Source organism: Phacochoerus africanus, chromosome 6, assembly GCF_016906955.1.
Source record: "Phacochoerus africanus isolate WHEZ1 chromosome 6, ROS_Pafr_v1, whole genome shotgun sequence".
NCBI classification, from domain to species: Eukaryota; Metazoa; Chordata; class Mammalia; order Artiodactyla; family Suidae; genus Phacochoerus; species Phacochoerus africanus.
Window position 1 is genome coordinate 94,497,047 of NC_062549.1, and position 22,146 is coordinate 94,519,192.

Below are 22,146 nucleotides of genomic sequence, written 5' to 3' on the forward strand. Positions count from 1 at the left end.
GGTGGTCAGTAGTGGCTCCAGGAGAAGAGCAGGGGTATTGCATTGAGGTGGAAGCCCCAGAGACTGCATTCTCAGTTTGTTTTTAGAAAGAATGTGACTTTGTGTAGCCTCTTGATCTGAGTCTCCTTATCTATAAGGAGGACACAGCCCTCACAGCCTTACTCTGTGACACAAACAAGGTCGTTCAAACTGGTACATAACGCCCAGTAAATGTCAGAATGTTACTAAGAAAGGTGACTGTGGGCCTTCTTGTCTCCTGCTAGGTTTCCCACCGTTTTCGAGAACTCATGCAGCTCTTCCACACAGCCTGCGAGGCCAGCTCCGAGGACGAGGACGATGCAACCAGTACCAGTAATACAGACCAGCTCTCTGACCACGGGGACCTTCTGTCTGAGGAAGAGCTGGATGAGTGAGACCCTGGGAGCGTGACGGTGTCACCTGCACAGGATCGAACCCGACAGGCACCCTGATGGGGGAGAGGGTGGTGGGACTTTGCTTGTACAATCCTTGAGCTCTGGATGCAGAGCTGGAGGAGCTGGGGCCAGAGACAAGGGCGAAGGCAGGCTCGGGGTTGGATGGCTCTGCTCTCCTGGGTGTCTCTTATGAAGACCTTAGAAATCCCCTTTGTAAAGACCATTGAGGGAGAGTGGGACTCAGCAACTTTTCTACCTTTTGTTTTTTTTGGTCTGATGGTACATATTTATTGTTTTGTGACCTGATCACAGTGTTTGTAAACGTAGTGAACGCGTATGTTGGTGTAGCCAGTCCCATCCTGCAGCCGGCAGTTGTTGCAAAGCAGCCCTTTCCTTTCCTTGGGGCTTTAGTCCACGAGGCTGTCACCACCCTGGTAGCACTGGGCCAGGCTGCGTAGCTCCTGCAGCGTCTCCTCTAGGTCATCCTGTTCCACTCCAGCATCCATGAAGCTGGCCCAGCGCCGCAGGTCGAGTTTGGCGAGCTCTTTGGCTAAATCTCCCAGGGTCCGGTTCAAGGATGAAGAGGAGCAGAGGGCCCCAAGCACTGGGATGCTCTCCACCGCTGCGGAGGGAGGACAGTGGGAACCCCGCGAACGGACTCTTGTTCTACCCCCACTCTGTCGTGCACACAGGGAAGTCTGGGCATCTGGTAGACTTGACTGTATAGTAAACTCAGTAAATTTTGTGTCCTGTCCCCTTTGTCTCCCAGTACCCCAGAGGAAGACTACTTCTCTCAGGAGCCCTGGAGTGAATAAAGGAGTGTTTAAAGTACCCGGGACTTTTCAAGTACCTTTATCCAGGAAGGGGTATAGGAAAACTCTCCCATGCTTGAAATCTTGGTTTTCTTCACCTCCTACTTACCTGCCCCGGTTGGGGGACCATCCAGAACCAGACCCTGCTGGCTAAGGCTTGAGGAGAAGAGGTAGGGGTAAGGAGGGACCACCTTGCAGGGAGTCAGCAGCAGATGAGAGGAGCTGTAGGGGCAAGAGAGTAGCAACCGAGTGAGAAAAAGGTCCAGGGTGGTCTGAGGTCTGGGAGGAGAGGAGGAGCAGGCGTTATACTGACCTCCTGACTCTAGGCTGCTGCTGCTCTAGGTACTGGGCCAAGACTTCTTCCCCAGTGGCGCACGCATGGAGCGGGGAGGGCAGAGGTGTCCCTGGGGCGAGCTGACTGCCAGAACAAAGCCAAAACTACCTTTAATCTGTGGCAGCATGAATGAGAAACTGAGAATTATGCTCTCAGGCCATCGGCTGGATCAGGATGCTTAGTCTTTTTAAGTGGGGCAGAGGGAAGACGGGCAGGGCAGTGCCATTAGAACCTCCAGGGCTATGAGGGAGAAAAGGATGGGAAACAAGTGTGACAGGTCCTCACCTGGTGAGACGTGCTCTCTCTAGACCCCTCAGCACCACCGACTGGGCGAAGCAGCGTGTTCCAGCGGGATCCCCACACGCAGACAGTGGGGTCCATGGGGTGGCCCCTCCAAACTGCATCAGGGTATCCGGAAGGGACTGGCTTGGAACTAAGGGGAAGGGGATGGTGGCTCCTGCTGTCACCACCTAAAGGTAAGGAAGACATCAAGTTATAGAGCTTTTGCTTAGCTTTGATCCAGCTCCTCACAAAGCTTCCTACCTTTTTCCCAGAGAAGTTCAGCATATCAGCCAGATGAACCATGGAAACCGGTGAGGAACGTAGGCGATAGGGGGCAGTGACTGTGTCCAGGACTGTAGCCAGGATGGCGCCACAGTGGAAGGGCAGAGCGGCCTGTGGAGAGGATACAGAGAAGAGCACTTGGCCTTCTGGGCCTGGAAGAAAGTGTGAAGGCAGAATAGTAATGGCAGAGATGCCTGGATGCTTTGGGACAAAACGGGTGCATTTGGCCCAAGGCTGGACGAGTGTGTTCTAAGAGGCCACGTGAGAGCTGAGTTCAAGCTGAAGCTGCAAGAATAGCGCCAGTTGGGAGTTCCCGCTGTGGCACAGTGGGTTAAGGATATGGCATTGCTGCAGCTGTGGTATAAGTCATAGTTCCAGCTCAGATTTGATTCCTGGCCCCCTGGAACTTCCCTGTGCCATGAGTGTGGCCAAAAAAAAAAAAAAAAAGAATAGAGCCATTAATGGATAAAGGCTGAATTGGTGAGTGTGTGGGGTGTCCTGTTTCTAGCCTCGGTTAGAACAGGAGCATGGAGGTGTGGAGCCTTACATCATACTGCAGGTGAGGGAAGCTGACAGGTGGCTCAGGTCGCAGCCCCAGGCTCCCACCCAAGGACAACGGGCAGACCAGAGAGCTGTGAGCAGACAGGTGCACCAGACCGAAAGCCGTGTTTAAGAGACGGTAGATGTTTTTCTGGGGCTCCTGATGAAAGAAATGAGAGTAGTTTGTTTTAAGCAAACTTCTCGCTGGGCTGTCATCCCCTCATTTCTCCCTCCTCACCCTAACTTTTCCCCAAGTACTACTCACCCCAAGATGGTAGGGACCGGGGAGCAGGCCCCAGGTTATTATCCCCCGCCCTGAATACTCGTCTTGTAGCAACTCTGCGGCCTTGGCACCTACCCCAGAGAAGCCATCGTGCAGGTCACAGAGGACCTGGAAGCCCTGGAGAGAGGTGGATGCTGAAAGATGGCAGAATGAGAGAAGCTTCCACCCCATGCCCACCGTGCCACGCAGCTACCTGCAGGTAGTCACACTCCTCCACATAGAAGTGCAGCCTGTCCTCCAGCGCTTCCAGGTACTTGGGTTCCTTCAGGATACTCTCCCCTTGGCCAAAAGCCTCCAGGCGACCTGTTTCCCTGCCATGCAGTAACACAACCCAGGACTCCTTCCCTTCCATTCCCCACCAAGATCTCTTGTTTTGGGGGAGGGCAGGGACTATGGCCTCAAGAGCCTTATCCAACATTGGTGGGGATGCAGCTTCTTGCCTCACAGCCTCTGGCCCCCCCCATACCCGTCATGGTTGTACTTCTGAATCATACAGATGCTCCGGGGATGGAGATGGACTCTGAGGAAGTCTGACCAGACTCTGATGCTGCCCTCTGAGGGGATAAGTGGTTTTGGAGCTGTAGTGGTGGTGAATGGTGGGGGGCCTGAAGAAGAAGCAGAAAAAATGTACCTTTCTCCATGGTCCTGCTTTTCCCACTTCCCCATTCTGCAGGGTCTTGAGAAGTCTCACCTTTGCCATTGGGAATGGGCTTGACCCTCCAGATACCATCACTACTCAGCACTCCCTGGGAGGGATGAGAAAATCTACATTTAGTTTCGGGCAGAAGTTGACTTATCCCCTGTCACTTTGCTGGTCACAACATAAGCCTCCTTTCTGTTCACATAGTCATAGTCCTTTAGGAGAAAAAAGGGCTTTTTCCCAAAATACCATTTTAGGGCATTTTAAGATGACTAAAATTCTCTCTCTCTCTCTCTCTTTTTTTTTTTTTCCTGTCCCAGTGGAGGCACTGTGGTTGTAGCACTGGGTTTAAAAGTTGAGGACAGAGGTCCTTACCTCTGCACCCATCAGGTCCTGGAGATAAGGGTTCTTGGGATAGAGTTCCTCTTTGTGTGTGGTGAGCTTTCCCTGCCTGAAAGAAATTGAAGATTGGTCATAGTGACAGTGTCCCTGAGTTCTCCAGGTCCTCTCAGAATATCACAGATGTCACAAATACCATGCTATTGCAGCATCTAGCTGTTTGTCTCTGTAGAGTCCACCTTCTTGTTTTAGGGAGCTCAGACTACCTGCACAAAAATAACAGGCAATGTTAGGTAAAGCCGAGTCCCTCCCATCCTTCAGCTAGTCTGGTCACCTGACAACCTGCTGTCACCATCACTCCAGCACTTGGCTCTTTCAAGCTTTCTTTGAATATACATGTGTTGGAAAAAAATTATTTTTTTTTTTTTTTTTTTTGCCTCGGAGAGTCTAGATTCAGTCCTTCTCTTCCCAGCTTAATTGTTAGCGGTGGGACCTGGGCAAAGACCACATCCAGCGGTCCTGCGGGAGTGCCGCTATGTCCAGAGGCATAGTAGCCCATCCCAGAGATGGCTCTTGAACAGAAAAAGGTTTTGCGTTCTTTCGTCCCCTCGGTGTTGGCATACTGTGGTTATCTCTCCCTATGGCTCCTCATCTCTGGTCCTTGAGTCTAGCAGAGTCGGGGTCGAGGATCTTGAAGTCAACGAAGGGTGGAGACTCCGCACACGAAGGGAAACATTGGGAACTGCCCGACCTCGGCCACAGCCTCACCCTTCAGATCCATGAGGATGAGTCTCGGCGTGTAGGTCTCTTGGCCGTGTAACGTCCGGCCGGTACGGTACAGGACATCAGGACACAGCTCTCCTGGCGGCTCCTTAGCATCGGTCGGCCTGCACAGCGCAGCATCCTGCGGAGACACAGAGGAAAGACTGGACTCAGGGATGGCGAGAGGAACAGGCCAGAAGGAAGGGCTAGAAACCCCGAAAGGCTCAGCTGAACAGCCTCCCAGAGACCTCACCTGCTGATTCCACCAGTGCGCTCCCACGAAACCCGCAAAATGTCCCAACTGCAAAGTGAGCACCTCCCGGGCCCCGCCCGCCATGCCGCGCGGCTCCACACGGCAGCAAGGCAGCTGCCGGCCCACTCGCTGCTCCTAGCCGATTGGCTCGGCCGGCTTGTGGGCGGGGGCCTTATTCTTGGCTCCCTATTGGTCCAAAAGCACATCTTTTCCCATGGGCTAAATGATTCGTTGGGCTTTAAAGACACCGCTCATCATGCCCCGCCTCTTCCTAGTGTGGACCAGTTCTGCTTACCAGCCTTGTCGTCGAGGGGCGGTGCCCCACGGCGCAGGCCGGAAATTGTAGGCGCCGGGTCCGTTGCGCCATGCTGGAGAGTCCGCGCGTGTGATGTCTGCAGGTCTTGTTGGATTCCTGGCGCTGTTCCCTGAAGACTCTCTTACCTACTCTTTCCGGCTCTTGGCGGCTTTTGTCTCTTCTCTCACAGGAGAATTCTGCTGGCTAATAGTGCTTCAGGCAAAAAATAAAACCTTGCCAGAAAACTAGACACTTACAGTAGAGCCTCACACACTCCCCCCGCCTTCCGGTCCAAAAGCCATAGCCTTCCTGACTTCTCACCCTGTGTACTGGCGGTGTCTATCTAATGTAAGTGAATCGGAATACTTCTTCTTTTGCGTCTGCCTTTTGCTCAATATTGTTAAATTCCTTCCTGTTTTTTGTACACTTGTAGTTCATTTTCATTGCTTCAGAATAGTCCTTTGTATGAATATACCGCAAAAGATCTGCTCTGCTAATAGATTTTGGAATTGTTTGCAATTTGGGGCTATAGTTAACATTCTTTTTGTTGTTGTTGTTGCTATTTCTTGGGCTGCTCCCGCGGCATATGGAGGTTCCCAGGCCAAGGGTTGAATCGGAGCTGTAGCCGCCGGCCTACGCCAGAGCCACAGCAACGCGGGATCCGAGCCGCGTCTGCAACCTACACCACAGCTCACGGCAACGCCGGATGGTTAACCCACTGAGCAAGGGCAGGGACCGAACTCGCAACCTCATGGTTCTTAGTCGGATTCGCTAACCACTGCGCCACAACGGGAACTCCTATAGTTAACATTCTTGAGCACACATTTCTATTGGGTATATATACCTGGGAGTGTAATTGTTCTGTCATAAGGATGGCTGTTTGGATTTGGGAAGTAACACCAAATTCTTTTCTAAATTTTCTAATTTTCACTTTCACCATCAGTATAGGGGAGTTTGCAGGTGATGTTCCATAACCTTGCTAACATTTAAAAGTTAGAGAATTCCCGCTGTGGCCCAGTAGGTTAGGAGTCCGCTGAGCCCCCACCCTGGCCAGGAACTTTTGTATGCATCGGTGCGGTTTTAAAAGAAAAAATGAAACTTTAGCCCTAATCATATGGGTTTTAATTTTCTTGATTATTAGTGATATTCAGAACACCTTTTTGTATATCAGCCATCAAGATATCTTTTTTTTTTTTTTTTTCCTTTTTAAGGCGGCACCTGTGGCATATGGAAGTTCCTAGGCTGAGGGTGGAAACTGAGCTGCAGATGCTGACCTACACCAGGGATTAAACCTGAATCTTCTTGGATACTAGTCGGGTTTGTTACTGCTAGGCCACAACGGGAACTCCAGGATACTTCTGTGAAGTGGATGCTCAGGCCTCTTGCCCATGTTTCTTTTGGGTTGTTTTCATCCATTTGTAGGAGTAAGCACTTTATCCTGGAAACAAGGCCTTTATCAATTATATGTGTTGAAAAATATCTTCTCCCACTGAAGTATATATTAACTCTCCCACTGTGATTATTTATCTCCTTGTAATTTCATCAGTTTTTATTTTCTTATGTTATTAGTGCACACTAAAAATACAGTTGATTTATTTTGCTGGTGAATTTAAAGTTTTATCATTATAAACTATCCCTCTTTTTCTCAGATAATACTGTTTTACCTTAATGTATACTTTGACAGTAATATAGATGAGCCAGCTTCCTTTTGGTTAGTGTTTGCATAGTCTATCTTTTTTGACTTCTTACTTGAAACTTTATCTCTCTTTTTATTTTTATTTTTTTTGCAACTTTGTCTCTTGAAGACAGTATATACCAGAAGCAAACACCAAGACGGGATTACACGTGCAAGTACTTTATTGGGGAAATGCCTGTGTGGGAACATCTCAAGGAAACCAGAGGAGGCAGGGAGTTGTCAGACCTTGATGAAGGTATGAACTCTGTGAAGAAAGAGGGGGGTAGAAGTTTGAGCGAAGCTTTTTTTAAAACATTCTTATTGAAGTGTCACTTATATACATTAAATGATATTGAGGTATCATTTACATCCTTTTTTTTTTCTTTTTACAGCCACACCCGTGGCATATGGAAGTTCCCTAGGGGTTGAATCAGAGCTGCAGCTGGGGCCTACGCCACAGCCATGGCAACACTGGATCTGAGCCCAGTCAGGGACCTACTTTAGAGCTTGTGATAAAGCCGGACACTTAACCCACTGAGCTAGGCCAGAGGATCAACCGACATCCTCACAGAGGTTTGGTCCTTCACCTGCTGAGCCACAATGGGAACGCCAGTTGAAGTTGTTTGTTTTTCTGGCTGGTCCCGCAGCTTGTGGAAGTTCCCAGGCCAGGGACTGAATCTACACCATGGCAGTGACCACACCAGATCCTTTATTGCTAAGCCACCGGGGAACTCCTCTTACATCCATCTTAAGTATATGATGTTAGAGTTGTGCAATAATTACAATTCAGTTTTAAAGTATTTACATCATCCCCAAAAGATTCTTCCTCTGTGATTATAGCTTAACCCTTTTCCTATCCCTAATACCAGGCAACCATTAATCTACTTTTGCCTTTATAGATTTGCCATTTCTGGATGTTTTATATAATCTTACAAAATGTAGTCTTTTGTGTCTGGAATCTCAGCATGAGGTTTTTGAGGTTCCCATGTTGTAGCATGTATTAGTATTTTGCTACTTTTGGTTATCCGTTTACAGGTTGATGGATATTTGAATTATTTTCACTTTTAAGCTATTAAGAATGTTGCTATGAATAGTCTCATGCTGCTTGAACACAAGTGTTTGTGTGGACATATTTTCATTATTTTTTTTTTTTGATATTGTTGTACCCACAGCACATGGAAGTTTCCAGGCCAGAGACTGAATCCAAGCCTCAGCTGTAAACTCTGCTGCAGCTGTGGCAACACAGGATCCTTTAACCCCGCTATGCCAGGCCAGAGATGGAATCCAGACCTCTGCAGCCATCTGAGCTGCTGCAGTCACATTTTTTTTACCCGCTGTGTCACAGTGGGAACTCCACATATTTTCATTACTTTAGGGTAGATACCTAGGGTAGAAGTTGTTTGATAAATTTCATGCTTAACATTTTGAGGAACTGCCAACCTGTTTTCCAAAGTTATACTTCACTTTTTTTATTTCATTAGCAGTGTTTGAGGGTTCTTATTTCTCCATATCCTCCCCACCACTTATCATCCTTTTGATTTATAGCCATTCTAGTAGGTGTGAAGTGGTACCTAACTGTGGTTTTGATTTGCTCCTAATCACTAGTGATGTTGAGCATATTTTCATTATCAGCCAATTATGTCTTTAGAGAAATGTCAAATTGTCCTTTTTTTGTGTTGTTTATTAGTGAGCAATTGTTTTTACATATTCTAGATTGTCCTTTATCAGACAGATATTTTCTCCATCTGTGTCTTGACTTTTTCATTTTTTTAGTGGTATCCTTATTTTTTTTTAGGGGGCATATGGAAGTTCCTGGGCTAGGGGTCGAATTGGAGATGCAGCTGCTGGCCTACACCAGATCTGAACCGCACCTGTAACCTACACTGCAGCTCTTGGCAATGCAGGATCCTTAACCCACCGAATGAGGCCAGGGATTGAATCCTCATCCTCAAGGATACTAGTCAGATTCATAACCCACTGAGCCACAATGGGAACCCCATATCAAATGTTTCTTGAATAGATCATTTCTTTGGTGTCATTTATAAGAAATCTTTGTCTAGTTAAAGGTCATAAAGATTTCTGGAGTTCCTGTCATGGCGCATTGGAAACGAATCTGACTAGGAACCATGAGGTTTGGGTTCAATTCCTGGCCTCGCTCAGTGGGTTAAGGATCATTGCCGTGAGCTGTGTGTGGTGTAGTTGCAAACATGGCTCGGATCTGGCTTTGCTGTGGCTGTGATGTAGGCCTGCAAGTGCAGCTCCGATTGGATCCCTGGCCTGGGAACCTCATATGCCACATGCGAGTGCAGCCCTAAAAAAAGCCAAAAAAAAAAAAAGTCATAAAAATTTCCTTTTATGCTTTTATTTAAATGTCTTATACTTCTTACACTTAGGTCTATAATCTGCTTTGGGTGTCCGATGTGAGGTAAGGTTCAAAATTCCTATTTTGGCATGTATGTATCCATGTATCCAGTTATCCCAGCACAACTTGTTGAAATTTATCTTTTCCCCACTAAAACGCATTGATAGCTTTGTTGACAAACCATTCCCCATAAATATAAGGGTTTATTTCTGGACTCAATTTTGGTCCACTGACCTAATGTCTTTCCTATACTAGTACCACTCAATTTGCTTATTTAAGAAATCAGGTTGGTTTCATTTCCATATAAACTTTAGGCTCAGTTGCCAATTTTTGCAAAAAAGCTTGCTGACATTTTTAGTTAAAAAATATTTATGGCCGCAGCTGAGGCATATGGTAGTTCCCAGGCCAGGGGTTGAATCTAAGCTGCAGTTTCCACCTATGCCATGACCGCAGCAGTGCTGGTACCTTTAACCCACTACGCTGGGCCAGGGATCAAACCTGGGCTTCTGCAGTGACCTCAGCTGCTGCAGTTGGTTTCTTAACCCACTGTGCCACACGGAGAATTCCATGTGTTGAAATTTTAATATTGATTGCATTGAACATATCAACTAATTTGGGGAAATTAACAAATTAATACTATTGAGACTTAAAGTCCGTGACCATGGACTTTTGTCCATTAATTTAAATCTTTAAAAATTTTTCTCAGTAATGTTTTACAGTTTTTGATGTATATCTTACACTTCTTTTATTCAATTGCTAGGTATTTTATTTTTTTGCTATTTTAGAATAGACTTTAATTTCATTTTTGGGCTTTTCATTGCTAGTGTAGAGAAATACACTTGGTTTTGGTGTGTTAATCTTGTAGTATTATTGTGACTTACTGAACTTGTGCTTAGTTCTAGTAGATTATTTTGAGATTTCGTAAGGTTTTCTATATACAGGAATATGTCTGAAAATAGTTTCACTTCTTTTCATTCTGATTCAGTCCACTTAGGTGATGAAAGCCCCAAGACATCAGCTGTGCAGAAGGCTTAGCAGGAAGACAATGAAAATTGGGGCAGGACTGCAGTAGAAGGATCTTAAAAGGGGGGAGTTCACAGGAGTTCCCGTCATAGCTCAGTGGTTAATGAATCCGACTAGGAACCATGAGGTTGCGGGTTCGGTCCCTGGCCTTGCCCAGTGGGTTAAAGATCTGGCATTGCCATGAGCTGTGGTGTAGGTTGCAGATGCTGCTCGGAGTCGGCATTGCTGTGGCTCTGGCGTAGGCCAGTGGCTACAGCTCCGATTCGACCCCTAGCCTGGGAACCTTCATATGCTGTGGGAGCGGCCCTAGAAAAGGCAAAAAGACCAAAAAGGGGGGGGGGGGCGGGGATGGAGTCTGACTGTGACTCAGCGGGTTAAGAACCCAACATAGTGTCCATGAGATGTGGGTTCGATCCCTGGCCTCATTCAGTGGGTTAAGGATCTGGCATCTGGCATTGCTGCAAATTGCAGCGAAGGTTGCTCAGATCTGGTGTAGCTAAGGCTGTCGTGTAGGCCTGCAGCTGCAGCTCCAATTCAACCCCTAGCCCAAGAATTTCCAAATGCTGCAGGTGTGGCTGTAAAAAAAGAAGAAAGAAGGAAGCTGGGAGGGAGGGAGGAAGGAAAAGAAAGGGATGTAATAGGGAAGATTATGATAGAGTATTTGGAAAAAATTAAGAATCCATATGTAGCAAATTGCAAAAGTAATGAAGCAATTCTTCAGTAAGGACTTTGTATATAATAATGGTAGAGCCACACAACTTAGTATTTCAAGCATATTAGGAGCATGGCCTTCCCAAGGATGGAAGCCAGTTTCCCAGCCTACAACTAAGGATCAGGCTTGCTTCAGATTCAGGTCCTGGCCAGTAAACATCTATCTTGCTTTTTTTGGGGGGTGGCAGCACAGGGTTATCTGCAGGATTCCTGCCACTGTCAGTAACACAGACTGCAGTGTTCATGTTCATGGTCAGACTGGTGACTTTATCACAGCTCTCCTGCCCCTGTTGTGGTTGGGATGTTATCTGTGGCTACTGAGCTTGTGACACTATCCCTCTGGGAGGTTCTATGTGCTACCTAATTCCTTTTAAAATTCCTTACAGTGAGCACACAATTTATAAGGAAAACTCCCGACAGATAAAATTTCCAAGATATGTGGAAAACCGCCAAGGTAGAGGAGAGTAAGTACAATTTTGTGCTTAAAAAGATGTGTATTTGAAGAAAATGTTAGATGCAGAATGTTGCCTTCGAGATGGATTAGCAATGGGATCCTGCTGTGTAGCTCTGGGAACTCTGTCTAATCACATATGATGGAACATGTAATATGAGAAAAAAGAATGTATACATTTAAAAAAAAAAAAAATATGAAAAAAACTTTATTGAAGTAGAGTTGATTTACAGTGTTGCATTAGTTTCTGGTATACAGCTAAGTGACTCAGTTATACATATATAATCTCTTCCATTATGATTTATTGTAAGATATTGAATTTAGTTCTGTTACACAGTAATTCCTTGTTGTTTATCTGTTTATATATATATAGTAGTTTGTATCTGCTAATCCCAAACTATAATTTATCCCTCTTCCCCCCTTTCTCCTTTGGTGTCCCTAAGTTTGTTTTGTATGGCCATTGAGTCTTTCTGTTTTGTAAATAAGCTCATTTGTACCATTTTTTTGAACTTCACATAGACGTGATGTCATATGATATTTGTCTTTTTCTGACTTCATTTAGTATGATAATCTCTTGGTCCATCCATGTTGCTGTGAATGACATTTTTATGGCTGAGAGTAGTCCACTGGGTATAGCTCTATCTCACATCTTCTTTATTCATTAATCTGTTGAAGGACCCTTAGGTTGCTTCCATGTCTTGGCTAATTAATGTAAACAGTGCTGCCATGAACACTGGAATGCATATATCTTTTCAAATTAAGAGTTTTGTCTGGACAGATGCCCAGGAGTGGGATTGCCGGATAATACAGTATATTTTTTAAGGAACCTCCATACCGTTTTCCATAGTGGCTGCACAGATTTACTCCCACCAGTAGTGCAGGAGGGTTCTGATTTCTTCACACCCTCTGCAACATTTATTTGTAGACTTAATGGTGGCTATTCTGACCAGTACGAGGTGGTACATCATTGTAGTTTTGACTTGCACTTCTCTAATTAGCGATGTTGAGCATGTTTTCATGTGCTTGTTGGCTACCTGTATGTCTTCTTTGGAGAGATGTCTATTTAGGTCTTCAGCCCATTTTTTGGATTGGGTTGTTATTCAGTTATATGAGCTGTCTATATATTTTAGAAATTGAGGTCTTGTTGATCACATCATTTGCAAATATTTTCTCCTGTAGGCAGGCTGTCTTTTATGGTTTCTTTTGCTGTGCAAAAAGCTGTTTGAGTTTGATTAGGTCCTATTTATTTATTTTTGCTTTTCTTTTTTAAAAATTAAAAAAAGGGAGTTCCTGTCGTGGTGCAGTGGTTAACGAATCTGACTAGGAACCATGAGGTTGCAGGTTCGATCCCTGGCCTTGCTCAGTGGGTTGAGGATCTGGCGTTGCCGTGAGCTGTGGTGCAGATGCGGCTTGGATCCTGCGTTGCTGTGGCTCTGGTGTAGGCCGGTGGCTACGGCTCCGATTCGACCCTTAGCCTGGGAGCCTAGATATGCCACGGGAGCGGCCCTAGAAAAGGCAAAAAGAATAAAAATAAAAAAAATTATTGTAGTTGATTTACAATGTTGTATTATATTTTTGCTTTTCTATTGCTTTGGAAAACTGTCCTAAGAAAACACTGCTATGATTTATGTCAGAATGTTTTTCTGTGTTCTGTTTGAGGAATTTCATGGTGTTATGTCTTATAGTGAAGTAAATTGATGAGTGTTTTTGGGTGTAGAATTGTATCTCTAGAATTTGGTAACTGAAGTTGCCTCTAGAAAAGGGAGTTGAGAGGAAACAAAGGAGCCTGATTTTTCCATGAAGTGTTTTGGTATGGTGTGGACTTGGTACATGGCAAAACCAATTAGAATAAAAGGATATTGAAGCTAATGAATGACACTAAGGGAACTGCATGATATGCTGTGTTTATGTTTACTTTTTGCTTTTTAGGGCCATACCTGTGGCATGTGGAAAGTTCCCAGGCCGGGGGGTAGAATCGGAGTTGCAGCTATAAGCCTATACCCCAGTCACAGCCACACCGGATCCGAGCCACATCCTCAACCTATGCTGCAGCTTGCAGCAACACTAGATCCTTAACCCACTGAGAGGCCACAGATTGAACCTGCATCCTCATGGATACTAGTCAGGTTTGCAGCCCTCTGAGCCCAGAGCTCCGATATGCTGTGTCTGGAAAACTCACTTAGGCAGCTCTGTGAAAGACGGATGGGAGTGGGGAGCCAAGAGTATTTGGGAGCAGAGAAACACATTAGCCAATGATTATAGTAACTCAAACTGGAAGTGATGGGGTTATGAAAGCAGTGGTACTAAGGACAGAGAGGAAGAAGTGAGTTGGAGCTATTTGAAAAGACAGATCTAAAGGGCCGACTCTCCATATCAAGAGATGTATCAATCAGGGTTCAATCAGAGAAGCAGAACCATATTAAAGAGACAGAAGTTTTCCAAATTCAAGTGCTAAACTTAAGTCTCTACAGTTTTGAGTCTGATGCTAGAACAGTGGTCTAGCTAAACTGTCTCGGGATCCAGGTGGGGTAGAGGTTTGATTTTGATAGGGAATCTTTTCTTTTTGGGGGGCTGTGCCCATGGCATACAGAAGTTGCCAGGCCAGGGATCAAACTGGCACCATAGCAGTGACATCGGATTCTTAACCCACTGAGCTATCAGGGAATTCCTTGATAGGGAATCCTTGAGAAGGTGGTTTAAGGGTAGGAGCAGCTGGCTGTCCAATGAAAAATGCTGATATACATTCACTAATTCTCTCCCTCATAGTAAGGTTTCAAATAAAGCATTATAAAATCCAAGTTATAAATGCAGTTTAATGGGTACCTACTATGTGTGGGGCACTCTACATATATTAGGTGATTTAACAAAATCCCTGCAAGTCTGGCATTATTATTACCATTACATAAAATGAAACAGAGATAAGGTGAAAGTAGACAAGAAAATAGGCTAAGACAGGTAATAAGCAGCGATCTAACATTCAAATTTCTGACTTTATGACCAGCAGCTGGGGCATGGTGAGGGAGTTAAACTACTGAAACTGATCTGAGTCCCTATTTTCTAAAATCTCACAAAGATGGTACTATTCTATATGGGTTAAAGATATATTAATTTATTACAAACAATGTGTGCTGTAGGGGTTTAGTAGTTAATTCTTTTAAGAACCTACACATAGGAGTTCCCATCGTGGCGAAGTGGTTAACGAATCCAACTAGGAACCATGAGGTTGCGGGTTCAATCCCTGGCCTTACTCAGTGGGTTAAAGGATCCCCCATTGCTGTGGCTCTGGCGAAGGCAGGCGGCTACAGCTCCAATTAGACCCCTAGCCTGGGAACCTCCATATGCCAAGGGAGCGGCCCTAGAAAAGGCAAAAAAGACCAAAAAAAAAAAAAAAAAAGAACCTACACACAGCGGCTGTATCAGACTCAGCTAGAGTTTCAGGAAATTTCTCAGGGACCACTGATAAAAGTGTAAATAGGAAGTTAATGATCTGGAAGGGAGAAGTTAAGCTGTGAATCTCAGTCTCTTCACTTGAATACAGCCAGGAGAATTTCTGTAGAATTTAGTTTCTTCAGACCCTCAACAATCAGAATGCCAAAGAAATTCAATTTGGCCAATCTGAAGGCTCTTTTCATCTTATAAACAAAACACAGCACTTTAAGAAAAATACTTAATTTAATTTTTTAGGAAAAGCTACATGATTATTTAAAATGTGAAAACCACATCTGATAAACTGGTGTTAATTTCAGGAACAATAGAACATCTTATTACCATCACAGTCACTTCACAAGGAATCCGTTTCAACAAAGGTGGGCAGCTGACTGCAGGCCCGTCCACTGCAGGTCCGTGAGTGCAGGCGCCTGGCTGCTCTTCTCATGTACGGTGGGACTCCCCCATCTGACTGGGTGTCCATTGAAAGAAAGGTCTGGTGTCCTCCAGGCACATTGTGACCATGGCTTAGAGGTAGGCACAGAGCCGCTCCAGCTGCCCGGGATTCCTATTACTTAAGAACAGCAGCTCCTTTTTCCCTTCTTCAGTATGAGCTAAAATGGAGGCAGACACAGAGAGCAGTTTTCTCCTGCAGCATCATGTCACTCAGCAAATTCTGCAGTCAGAGATGACATTATCCAGATTCTGCTCTCATGTAATTAGCACTCCCAAGGGACCTCATTTCTAAACCTTTTATTCCCCTATGCCCCCAGTACTATTTTTCCTATGCATAATTTTGCTTTCATATACAGAGACTAGGACAGGATGGCAAGGATTTGGTTTGGTGCTGGAATAGCCTCCACACACTATCAGTTACCCTGGGGGTGCCCTAGCATATGAGCCTCTCAATCCAAGATTGTTGAATGATGAATAAATGCAACAGTGAGTGTGGCAGCAACCCAAGGACCTGGAAACTCTGCCAGTGGCCGGGCTTGGTCTGGCCTCCTCTGTGAGCATCTTATTCAGGACTAATATGATAATTATAGGGAGAAATTTAATGTCTGTGGTACATTAAACTTTAACTACCCCTCCCCAACCCCACACCTTCTGTACCCATCTGGTCAGCCAGAAAGAAGTCAAGATAAAGGGAAAAAAGATGAAATACAAATTACAGGCTGCTGCTGAGGGAAGAAGAGATAAAGGCTCTGACTCAGTGGGATTCTTTTGTGAGAGGAAAAAATTAAGCAACTGACCTTTTTCATGTTGAAGCCAGTTATTCTCCAAATAATACTGAATACAACTTTCAAATTCCTTTGGGTTATAGTTGGAAACCAGGATGGGAATAAAGGGATCCAGAGCGTCAAATCCTTCCTGGAGAAGAAAAAGGACACAGTATTTGTTAAGGACACAGTATTTGCTAAATGTTTATTTAAACATTTTAAGGGTAAGTTCTTTGCTTTTGTTCTATTCTATTCCCCCTGCTCCAGGGCTGGCTACTTTTGCTCTGTGTGGCCACAAATACTATATTTAAAGAAGAGATAATGTTTGGGGGGGGGTGGAGGGTGTCACTTATCTGAGTGGGTATATACATAACATATTTAAATTTTTTTACATTTCTGACTTTAACTGCTAACAACTGTTTGATAGTTCAAATACTCAAAAACAGAAAATAAACAAAATGGAAGAAGACGCTAAATAGAATATAAACTGAAACAAATGAATCAAACAGAACACAGAAGGGAGGAGGAAGACTAACCCAAACCAGCTTCTGAACAGAGTATTTGAGCTAAAGGTCCCTTAAGGCAAAAGACAAAAATCTGCCCTAAAAGAAGATATTAAGTCTAAATAAAACACAAGTAAAAAAAATTTCTTTTGAGCTCTGGTTTGCAGCTTATTTTTATAGCCAAGGGGTAGCAGTTCTGAAACTACTTTTACTGTGATCTGAGATTGAGCTAAAGGGTAAATAGTGTGAATTAGAACAGATTTCTTATTGTTGGAGATGAGGGTTACAGGTATGGAAAGCTGTGGGGTAGGGGGCTAGCCTGGAATGGAAAGAATCAAACTCAGAGAAACAGAGATGTGTGTGGACTTGTATATATATAAACAAATATCTGCATGTTGTGTGTACAGGAATGGTACACAGATCTGTTTACTAACTGTGCTGGAGGGCCTAGAAGAGATGACAGACACACCCCAGCAGCACTCAGGTCTTGGTTTCTAATACCATTCTCCTCTAAAATGAACCAAAACTCCTTGGAGAAATGGCTGATTCTAGGGCCAGGTATGGAAAGTACAAGATAAGCCTGGAACATGTTCTTGTGCCAAAAGTAAAATGCTTCAATAATGGGGACAGTGGAGGGAGGGTAGGGGGGAAATGATGGGGACATGTTCAAAGAAGCCACTTTGAAGGGCTCCTGTTGGCGAAACTAGGATAATTTAGGCACCAGAATAAATAATGATAGTAAAAGTTTAGAGCTCAATAAACAAGAATCCACATGTCCATGTTGAAACAAATAAATACAAGAAAGGAAAATCCTTACATTTAAGAGAAAGCTAACTGATATATTTAGAAGAAATGATAGCTAGAAAATATTGTGCAATTATCATAACTGATTTAGGGGAGAATGAGCAATGGAAACTAAAACTAGTAAGGGAAAGTTTGAGGAGTAAAAGGATATTTACCTAGTCTCAACGGTACCTCCACAAGATACTTATTTATTACAGAGGAAAAGAGTAATTTTACTGAGGAGAAATCAGGTAGATGGCACCTTAACTAAGCATTCGAAGCTTATACTGCCAGTAATAGAAGTGTCACGAGCTTCCTGGTATTATACACTGAGAAGACCCAATATAATCTCTAGCATCACATTTACTCAGGAAAAAACATCAGATAATTAGCATGCACTCTTCAAAAACAGAGATATAGATATTAAAGTTATAAGAGACAAAGACTGAGGAACTGGCCCCTATCGATTAGAGGAGACTGACAAGATACAACAATTGAGTGCAGTGCATTGTCCAGGACTTCCTTTGCCTGTAAAGGTACTGGGATAACCAGGCAAAATCAGAATAAATTCTATAGATAGGTAACAGTATTAGATCAGTGTTAATTTTCTGATTTTTATAACTATGCTGAGGTTATACATTAGAATAGCTTTAATTTTGGAAAATATGCATTATTTAGAGATAAAAGAAGACATCATGTTTTGGGTCACTATCACATAATTCAGAAAAAAAAAAGTTGGAGAGAGAATAAAGCAAATATGGTAAAGTGTTAACATATAAAACATCTAGGTGAAGTCAGAGTAATACAGTTTTTCTCCAAGTTTGAAATCATGTCCTACCCCCTCCAAATTTTGTATATATCTTAGACAGAATGACTATCTAAGGGCAAACAAATTTTCCAGTGATTTGACCTTTCCCAGCAACTCCTGGGGCAGATAAGCATTCCGTGGCTTAAAGAGAGAACCAGTCTGGCTCACAGTCAACACAATGGCACCTCCTTGCTGAAAGAAAGGAGAAAAGGCTAAATTTAAAAAAAGGCTGAAAAAGATAAAAAAATGCATTTTAATCACCTGCAGTTTTTGTTCTTGTTGCTATGCAGTGGTAAGGCAGTATGATCTAACATAGTTAAATGGCAACTAAATTGGTTATTAATTCTAGATTTGGCTCTGACAATAAATTGCTTGCTACATCTTCGATCTTAGATTTATCCAAATCCTTTCCAAAGCTGCTAAAAATAACACCTTGAACAATGGCAGGAAAGTAAAATTATTCCATATTTAAATAAAATGGTTTTGAATAAGTGTACTCCAGTGAAGCAGAAAGATAGGAAACCAATACAGAGATTCAAAACTTGGTACAGTTATGGTAATGAAATAAGATATATAAGAATTTCTGTCCATAAAATTAGAGACTGGTTAGTATTAGGGATGAAGCAGTTGAACATCTTTAAAACAAAAATATATTTCTTTCTGAAATGTGTTAGGCATCACATGCACTCACCCAGTCATTTTTCACCATTTTCCTCAGGTTGTGAATAAGCGCTAGCTCTTCTGGGGCAATCTGCACATTGGTTGGTGTGTGTGAGAGAGAGGTAGAGAGGGCGGGGCCGGAGGAGAGAAGAGAACATTACTTCCTTTGCGATGCGAGATATCTGAATTGACAACTAAAAAATTCTCAACCACTACGTGACCAGAGTCCCTGAAGGTACAACCTCTGGGATAAGCTACATAGCCACTGGCCCTCAAACTGCCACGCTCCTGGAGATCAAAAACAGTCACTGAGGGAAAAAAACACCCACCTTAAACCACCCCCTTCCTTGATGATTCTGATCTTCTCCACTTAGAACAGAGAATATCATTAAAAAAATTTTTTTGGCTGCACTCGTGAAGTTCCAGGGCCAGGGATCAAACCCGCACCACAGCAGTAACATGGCTGGATCTGTAACCTGCTGAGCTACCAGGGAACTCCCAAGAGAATATCATTTTGAAAAGAGAATAGAAAGGAAAAAATCGACAGAAAACAGCTTCTTTTGGGTTTTAACTTGTAGAATATATTTATTTTTGCAGACTAAGTATATGTTTTCATTTGCAGTAAAAAAGTGTATTAAAGAGTACATTAACAGTATAAATGATATTCTGTGGAATTTTTATTACTTTTAAAGTATAAATTATTAACCCATAAGAATAATTTTAAATAAAATTAAGAAAACAGCTTTTGCTGTCATGCTGTTGGTACTCAGTGGAAGACAGTACATGCATGTCACCTTCTCCTTCTGATACTATTTTCACTATACATTTCAAATATCCCAAGGCAAGAAAATATGCTGCATGGTCTAAAAGGCTGTGTCCCAGCCTAGGCATATGGTGGTAACAGAAATCAGAGAAACCAGAATAGGAAACTCAGCTTTCTTACTGGGCTTTTATCTTCTCTCTTCAGCGTGGTCCTTCCCCAGAGAGCATTGACCCCATCCACTGCCACCAGGAGGTGAAAAATACCCAAAGAACTTTGCCTTTTAAGCTCTTTGAGCACAATTCCAACTGCATCTGTGGCATTCCTCACTCGCATTATGCCCTGTAGGGAAAGAGAGACAGTGGCTTGCAGTCCTACAAGAGGCTGTTTCTGGGTACGACACAGTACACGTTCAGTGTTTTTAATACCTGTTCCACTACTTCTCCCAGAGGACGGCCCTTCTCAGTGCTTTCTCGCTTATTCCAGACGTACTTCTCTTGAACTTTTATCTAAAAATAAAACCCAAAAAAGGCCACTTAGCCTAAGGATGAACCTATCCCTAGCTAAGAAGGTAGGAGGTTATTAGGGTTGTTTGGAGTCAGTTTTAATCTGTTTTTTTTTTTTTTTCAGGCCTTGTAAGAGAACTCAGCAGGGAAGTGAATACTTTCTAGCCCATTTCTGGCCTGGAGCTTAAAAACAAACAAAAGAAGGAGCTCCCATCATGGCTCAGTGGAAACTAGAAACAAATCTGACTAGTATCCATGAGGATGCAGTTTCGGTCCCTGGCCTCGCTCAGTAGGTTGGGGATCCAGTGTTGCCATGAGCTGGGGTATAGGTTGCAGACGGGGCTCGGATCCCACATTGCTGTGGCTGTGGCGTGGGCCAGCAGCTGCAGCTCCGATACAACCTCTAGCCTGGGAACTTCCATATGCTGCAGGTGTGGCCCTAAAAAGCAAAAAACAAAACAAAACAAAAAAACCAAATGGTACATTTGTCCCAATTATAATATTAGTTCTCCATAGTCTACTGGTACTCAGGGCACAAAGAAGATAAAATCTTAAAAGACTGTACAGCACCAAACTTCTGGGCGTCTAGTCACCTGACTCAAGAAATGTTCATTTGCAGTTTTGAAATTCTTCAGCCAGGTTGAAGCCTCTAAAGGTTGATCAAAGCGCTGTTTGTTGTAGTTGGACTGTAGTAGATCCCGGCAGTTTTTGACCCAAATATGAGCTGATCAAAAGGCAAAACAAAACAAACTAAGCAGGAACCAACCATATTCAACTCCAAATACTCTATGGCTCTTTAAGTTACGGGAGATGACTTTTAGTTTCCCATACGCGTTCTCAAAACCCTCTTTCTTCAGAGGTTTACTTTTTCATCTGGTCCATCTTAGATTAAATACTGTCATTATACACAATACACAATAAATGGATTAAAAGTCACCTCGACTTCCTGGCAGATTTTAAAGACAGAAAACATAGATGCACACAACTCTGAACAAAACAAGGGGGGATATGTGCAAAGTATGAGACTTTAAATTTTTAAGTTCCACATTGACAACCTAGAGTGCTGATAAACAGTACCATGTCTAAAGCTCTATGAGTACTCAGAATTGTGGCTGATGGCAGTAAAGCCTATGGTGACCTCTAAGGTGGGAGTTTATGCTCTTCAGCATTACCTATCAAAGTGAGGACTGCTGGACCAAAGCAGGTCATCCTCATCATCAAAAGGTTCCAGAATTCAAACCAATTTGCATATGGAGTAAAAGACCTTTCCCTTAGTTGTCAGAGCCCTGTCAGAAAACTGAAGCTACAATGCTACCACAGAATAACTAACCCCAATATAGTGAAGATAGAAAATTCTTACCATCTGGAATATGCAGTATCAGCCAGTTCTGTTTTGCACAGAAATGAAGAATATGGCAAAGACTGAGAGTTTTTCCTGTTCCCTTCTCACCATCTAAAGTACCTGTTGTTAAAGAAAACACTACCAAAAAGGATGCTTTGCCTGTGAACAAGTAAAGCATTTCTTGTCCCACATTTGAGGGAGAAAAGCACTGGCTCAGACAACCCAGGCAAGCAGGAAAGGATACAGAGAACATATCGTACAGCTGGATGAGCAAAATTGGTGTTTTTTAGGTAGTGCAGAAGCTCTAGGGCTGGTTTTCTTACCATCAGGCAAGCTTCATTGAATGTCTTCACCTAACAAAACAGAGAAGAAGGAAGGAGAGGGTGGGGTGTGGAACTCCCAGCCAGTTCCTGGTAGATACACCGAGCCTAATACAGCAACCATAGCACCAAATTGCCTCTCTTCTTTTATTCAGGTTGGGTTGGTATTAAATTTGAAAATTTAGCTAAAAATTGAAACACACCAAGTATATAACAGTAAGCTTTTGATTATTTCTGTACACAAAGCACAGACACTACATCAGTTGACACAAATAATCCAGATATCTCATAACTATACTACTTAGGGCTGATAGGAAATGTTAAGTGTAAAATGCTTAACAAAATATCTGGTACATGGTGA

The 22,146-nt window shown here is 43.6% G+C and overlaps 3 protein-coding genes and 1 long non-coding RNA gene across 16 annotated transcripts in view; 2 read left to right on the forward strand and 2 right to left on the reverse strand.

Annotated features, from left to right (window-relative positions):
- Positions 1–1,244, forward strand: part of GON4L (gon-4 like) — an 84,040-nt gene extending 82,796 nt beyond the window's left edge. For all 4 annotated transcript variants that reach the window (XM_047784351.1, XM_047784353.1, XM_047784352.1 and 1 more), the window contains one exon: positions 264–1,244. In XM_047784351.1, the coding sequence (XP_047640307.1) occupies positions 264–413 (150 nt within the window). In that variant the 3' untranslated portion in view covers positions 414–1,244. The remainder of the gene's footprint in view (positions 1–263) is intronic.
- Positions 771–5,087, reverse strand: MSTO1 (misato mitochondrial distribution and morphology regulator 1). 2 transcript variants are annotated; one of them, XM_047784357.1, is made up of 14 exons: positions 4,941–5,087; positions 4,694–4,829; positions 4,122–4,191; positions 3,962–4,037; positions 3,638–3,692; positions 3,413–3,551; positions 3,140–3,257; positions 2,929–3,063; positions 2,671–2,823; positions 2,103–2,234; positions 1,845–2,029; positions 1,539–1,643; positions 1,335–1,447; positions 771–1,035 (listed from the first exon to the last, which is right to left on the reverse strand). In XM_047784357.1, the coding sequence occupies exons 1-14, from the start codon at positions 5,022–5,024 to the stop codon at positions 821–823; spliced, it is 1,716 nt and encodes a 571-aa protein (XP_047640313.1). In that variant the 5' UTR covers positions 5,025–5,087; the 3' UTR covers positions 771–820. The 2 variants fall into 2 exon arrangements, with proteins under 2 accessions (XP_047640313.1, XP_047640314.1); XM_047784358.1 differs by having other exon boundaries at positions 893–1,071; positions 1,331–1,447.
- A 118-nt stretch (positions 5,088–5,205) lies between these two features.
- On the forward strand, positions 5,206–20,356 carry LOC125129562 (uncharacterized). 5 transcript variants are annotated; one of them, XR_007135504.1, is made up of 6 exons: positions 5,206–5,583; positions 7,041–7,166; positions 9,304–9,335; positions 11,393–11,470; positions 16,208–16,327; positions 20,248–20,356. It is a non-coding gene; the product is annotated as an uncharacterized LOC125129562 (long non-coding RNA). The 5 variants fall into 5 exon arrangements; XR_007135506.1 differs by having other exon boundaries at positions 7,045–7,166; positions 15,204–16,327; XR_007135505.1 differs by having other exon boundaries at positions 7,045–7,166; positions 16,208–19,092.
- The window catches only part of DAP3 (death associated protein 3), a 43,596-nt gene continuing 28,524 nt past the window's right edge, over positions 7,075–22,146 (reverse strand). For 3 of the 5 annotated variants that reach the window (XM_047784361.1, XM_047784359.1, XM_047784360.1), the window contains exons 5-13: positions 21,710–21,818; positions 21,484–21,576; positions 20,717–20,847; positions 20,046–20,126; positions 19,801–19,959; positions 18,889–18,948; positions 18,300–18,389; positions 16,137–16,254; positions 15,111–15,497 (exon numbers count right to left, since the gene is read on the reverse strand). In XM_047784361.1, coding sequence (XP_047640317.1) covers positions 15,412–15,497; positions 16,137–16,254; positions 18,300–18,389; positions 18,889–18,948; positions 19,801–19,959; positions 20,046–20,126; positions 20,717–20,847; positions 21,484–21,576; positions 21,710–21,818 — 927 coding nt within the window. In that variant the 3' untranslated portion in view covers positions 15,111–15,411. Of the gene's footprint in view, positions 7,176–15,110; positions 15,560–16,136; positions 16,255–18,299; positions 18,390–18,888; positions 18,949–19,800; positions 19,960–20,045; positions 20,127–20,716; positions 20,848–21,483; positions 21,577–21,709; positions 21,819–22,146 lie in introns of those variants that run through there. The other 2 variants (XR_007135501.1, XM_047784362.1) reach the window with 2 other exon arrangements.